Source organism: Amphiura filiformis, chromosome 9 (genome assembly GCF_039555335.1).
Source record: "Amphiura filiformis chromosome 9, Afil_fr2py, whole genome shotgun sequence".
Classification (NCBI taxonomy): Eukaryota; Metazoa; Echinodermata; class Ophiuroidea; order Amphilepidida; family Amphiuridae; genus Amphiura; species Amphiura filiformis.
Window position 1 is genome coordinate 3,078,757 of NC_092636.1, and position 3,148 is coordinate 3,081,904.

The window sequence follows — 3,148 nt, forward strand, 5'->3', positions numbered from 1 at the left end:
TTCTTTTTCTTCTTCTTTGTGATGTTTTCCTCTGCTGCACTTAGCACTGCTCCTTCATTTCTTCCCACACTTCGTTTGGAGAGAGTTCTTCCTCATCCGTTCGAAGAAGCGCCTCAAATCAGTTCCCCACACTAACTGTGTATTGCTCTGGGATTTTGTCCACATCAAATCTCACTGGTGGTGTCACTCGTTTCTTTGCTTTGAGTTTCAGCTTCATCCGTGCGACAAGAAGCTGGTGGTCACTGCCGCAGTCTGCTCCTGGTCTGGTTCTTACACTGAACAATGAAGAGCGCCATCTTCTTTTAAGCAAAATATAATCAATCTGATTTTTCTCATTTCCTCCTTCGCTCCTCCAAGTCCACAGTCTGCAGGGGGCTGCTGAAAGAGGGTGTTTCAACAATCAGGTCGTTTTCCTGACAAAACTCTTCCAAACCGTCTCCACGATCGTTTCTTCTCCCAATCCAAACTTTCAATTGACCTTGATTTGATGTCAGTCTTGCCAACTTTTGCGTTCCAGTCTCCCAAGATGATAAGCATATCTTTGCTTGGAATCTTATCCAGGACATCTTGGAGCTGACCATAAAAGTTTTCCATCGCTTCATCAGATGCAGTGGATGTTGGTGCATAAACCTGGACAATTGATATGTTGAAAGGGTGACCATGCAGTCTGAGAGAGATGATTCTGTCGCTGATTGGGTTGAAGCCCAGGAAGGATCTAGCTGTATTCCTGTCCAAGATGAAACCAACTCCCGCTTTCCTTCATCTTTGCCTGAATATATCACTGTGTATCCGTTGTCTGTAGTAAAACGTCCTTGGTTGAGACACCATGTTTTCGAGATGCCCAGTACACAAATGTGTTGCTCTCCCATTCTTTTTGTAACGATCTCTAGCTTCCCAGCAGTCATACCTTGAACATTCCATGTTCCTATGACTTGATGTGTTCTCAGGTTCATGCTGCTCCTTTCATGCATGCTCAGGATTGTCGGCAGTACACTCTGCGTCATTTCAGCTGTGCCTAGTCGGAACAACATGCTCCTCTTCCCCAGTAGCCATTGACGCATCGTCTGGCCTGCAGGTCCCACCATTGGATGCCGGGTTTCTACATTGATTACGACCTCTCTTATATAAACTATCTTGGCCAAAAGTAAATGCAGTGGGTGGCCGGGTCCTTCTGCATTAATGAATTTGCTGAATGGCCGCCGTTGGCTCTCCAGAGCCGACGCCCTTAAGATGAATCTTTTATTTCGTTTCAACCGGGTGTTCAGCCACCCTCCTCACCAGTATCCAAAGGAAACTCTTTCCTGTGTGGCTTTTCACCCTAATGTTCAGTCAGTTCAGTCGCCGACAGCTCGACCCTGAGCAGGTTGTACTGAGCAGGTTGTACTGGATACAGGTTTCCAGTAGCAGGTTTCCAGACCTGACCTGACAAAATGGAGCACCCATTGGGAAAAAAACACCCATGGGAAACCCAGCACCAAACTGCTGGTAAGGGTAACATTCAGCTCCTCGGCAGTGCTAGGCACTGCCTCCCCCCCTCCTTGTTGGTTATACCTAGACAAAATACAATGTTTTGTAACCCACCACTTGAACAGGATTTAGCCAAAGCAAACAAAGACTAGTTATAGATAGAAGCTTATTATCCTCTTCGGGAACTAGATTATTGATTGGTTTAAACGATGTTCAAATGAGATACTTTTCGAACCAAATTGAGATACCTATGAAAACGATCTTCACGCACATATTACACTGTAATACAATTTGCCGACTTTACTGCTCATTCGTATTGTACAGCCACATATTATTTGTCAACTTTACAAGCAATTAATAAATTATGTCAATATGTACTCAAAAGGGTAAATCAGGAGGGTGAGAGTTCATAGGGGCAAGGTCGGGAACCACGTCTCGCTAATGTTCGACCTGGGCTACATAATTTTTAACGCATGCGTTTTCGTCAACACAGCTTTAGTCTCCTCCACCTTCGCAACACGGTATGTGGAGTGACTGGAATCACACTCACGGCGGAGGAGAATACTAGCTGGTCCGAAAGTTTCATTCTATCAAGCATAATTATATTATAATACCTGAACAATTGCGTCATTTGACTTATATATTTGTGTACTAAAGTATAACGACACGTGAATAACATCATGTCGGAAACAAAATGGCCGCTAATGGCCGCCTATTGTCTAGACCTAGGCTACATCTTCCGATTTCGTTACGTGATTTCAGTCGCCTATCCCGACTATTCAATTATCCGTGGGTGAATGTCCTTTTTGGAGATAAGACCCTGAGTCATTTACCGCATATAATTGGTCACACATGCTTGAGTGCAATAATTTACATCATGATGAAAATTGACTTCTGAATATCACTACCGGGATCACTACTTGTACGGTTCAGCCATTATGTACTATGTGCAAGGAGAGCCTCGAATTGACATCACATGAAAGGAAAATAATTGCATAACTTTGCACACAATTTAATATGACTGGTTCGGTTCATTCATGTGTGCAGCCAGTTCGAGGCTCTCCTCGCACATTGTGCATAATGGCGGAACCGTGCAAGTAGTGAATTGGGGTGTTAAGCAAAGTGGGCAGGGCAATGTAGTTTTATTGGCCAATTCGCTGTCGGAGTAACGTAATAATCGGATTAACTACCATATCAATGGGGTAAAACAATTTTTGAATGTATCGCGCTGCACTACAAGCAGGTTGTACCGCTCCTTTCAAATATGCTAATCTTACAGGTGCGAGTGATCAGCTTGATATGGTTCAATCCATTATCCCATTGGTACGGTTGTTTTATTAGATTTATTACGTCACCTCGATGGCGAATATGATCCCATTTGCCATATCAAGCCAATAAATAGGTCTACTCTGGTAAAAGCTATACTGCGCCAAAAAGTATCCGTACACTTGGAAAAATAATCACAATTTCAAAACTGAACAATATTGAGGTTAATTTGTTTTTTAAACCTCACATTATGACACCACATTGAATCCAATGTGACCTCAAGAAGTAAAGTTACAAGCAATTAAATAGACAAAGGTCCAGTTTCAAAAGTGAAAAACTGACCTAAACAAGGCGCAAAAAGATTCCAACAAGCGAAACAAAGAGACAACGCAGTTTCTTCAATGAAGCTTTATTT

The 3,148-nt window shown here is 42.9% G+C and overlaps 1 protein-coding gene across 1 annotated transcript; it reads right to left on the reverse strand.

Annotated features, from left to right (window-relative positions):
• Nucleotides 1-332: 332 nt before the first annotated feature.
• LOC140160455 (craniofacial development protein 2-like) lies at nt 333-1,085 on the reverse strand. The gene has a single exon (XM_072183691.1). It carries the CDS (start codon nt 1,083-1,085, stop codon nt 333-335), a length of 753 nt encoding a protein of 250 aa, XP_072039792.1.
• Nucleotides 1,086-3,148: the final 2,063 nt, after the last annotated feature.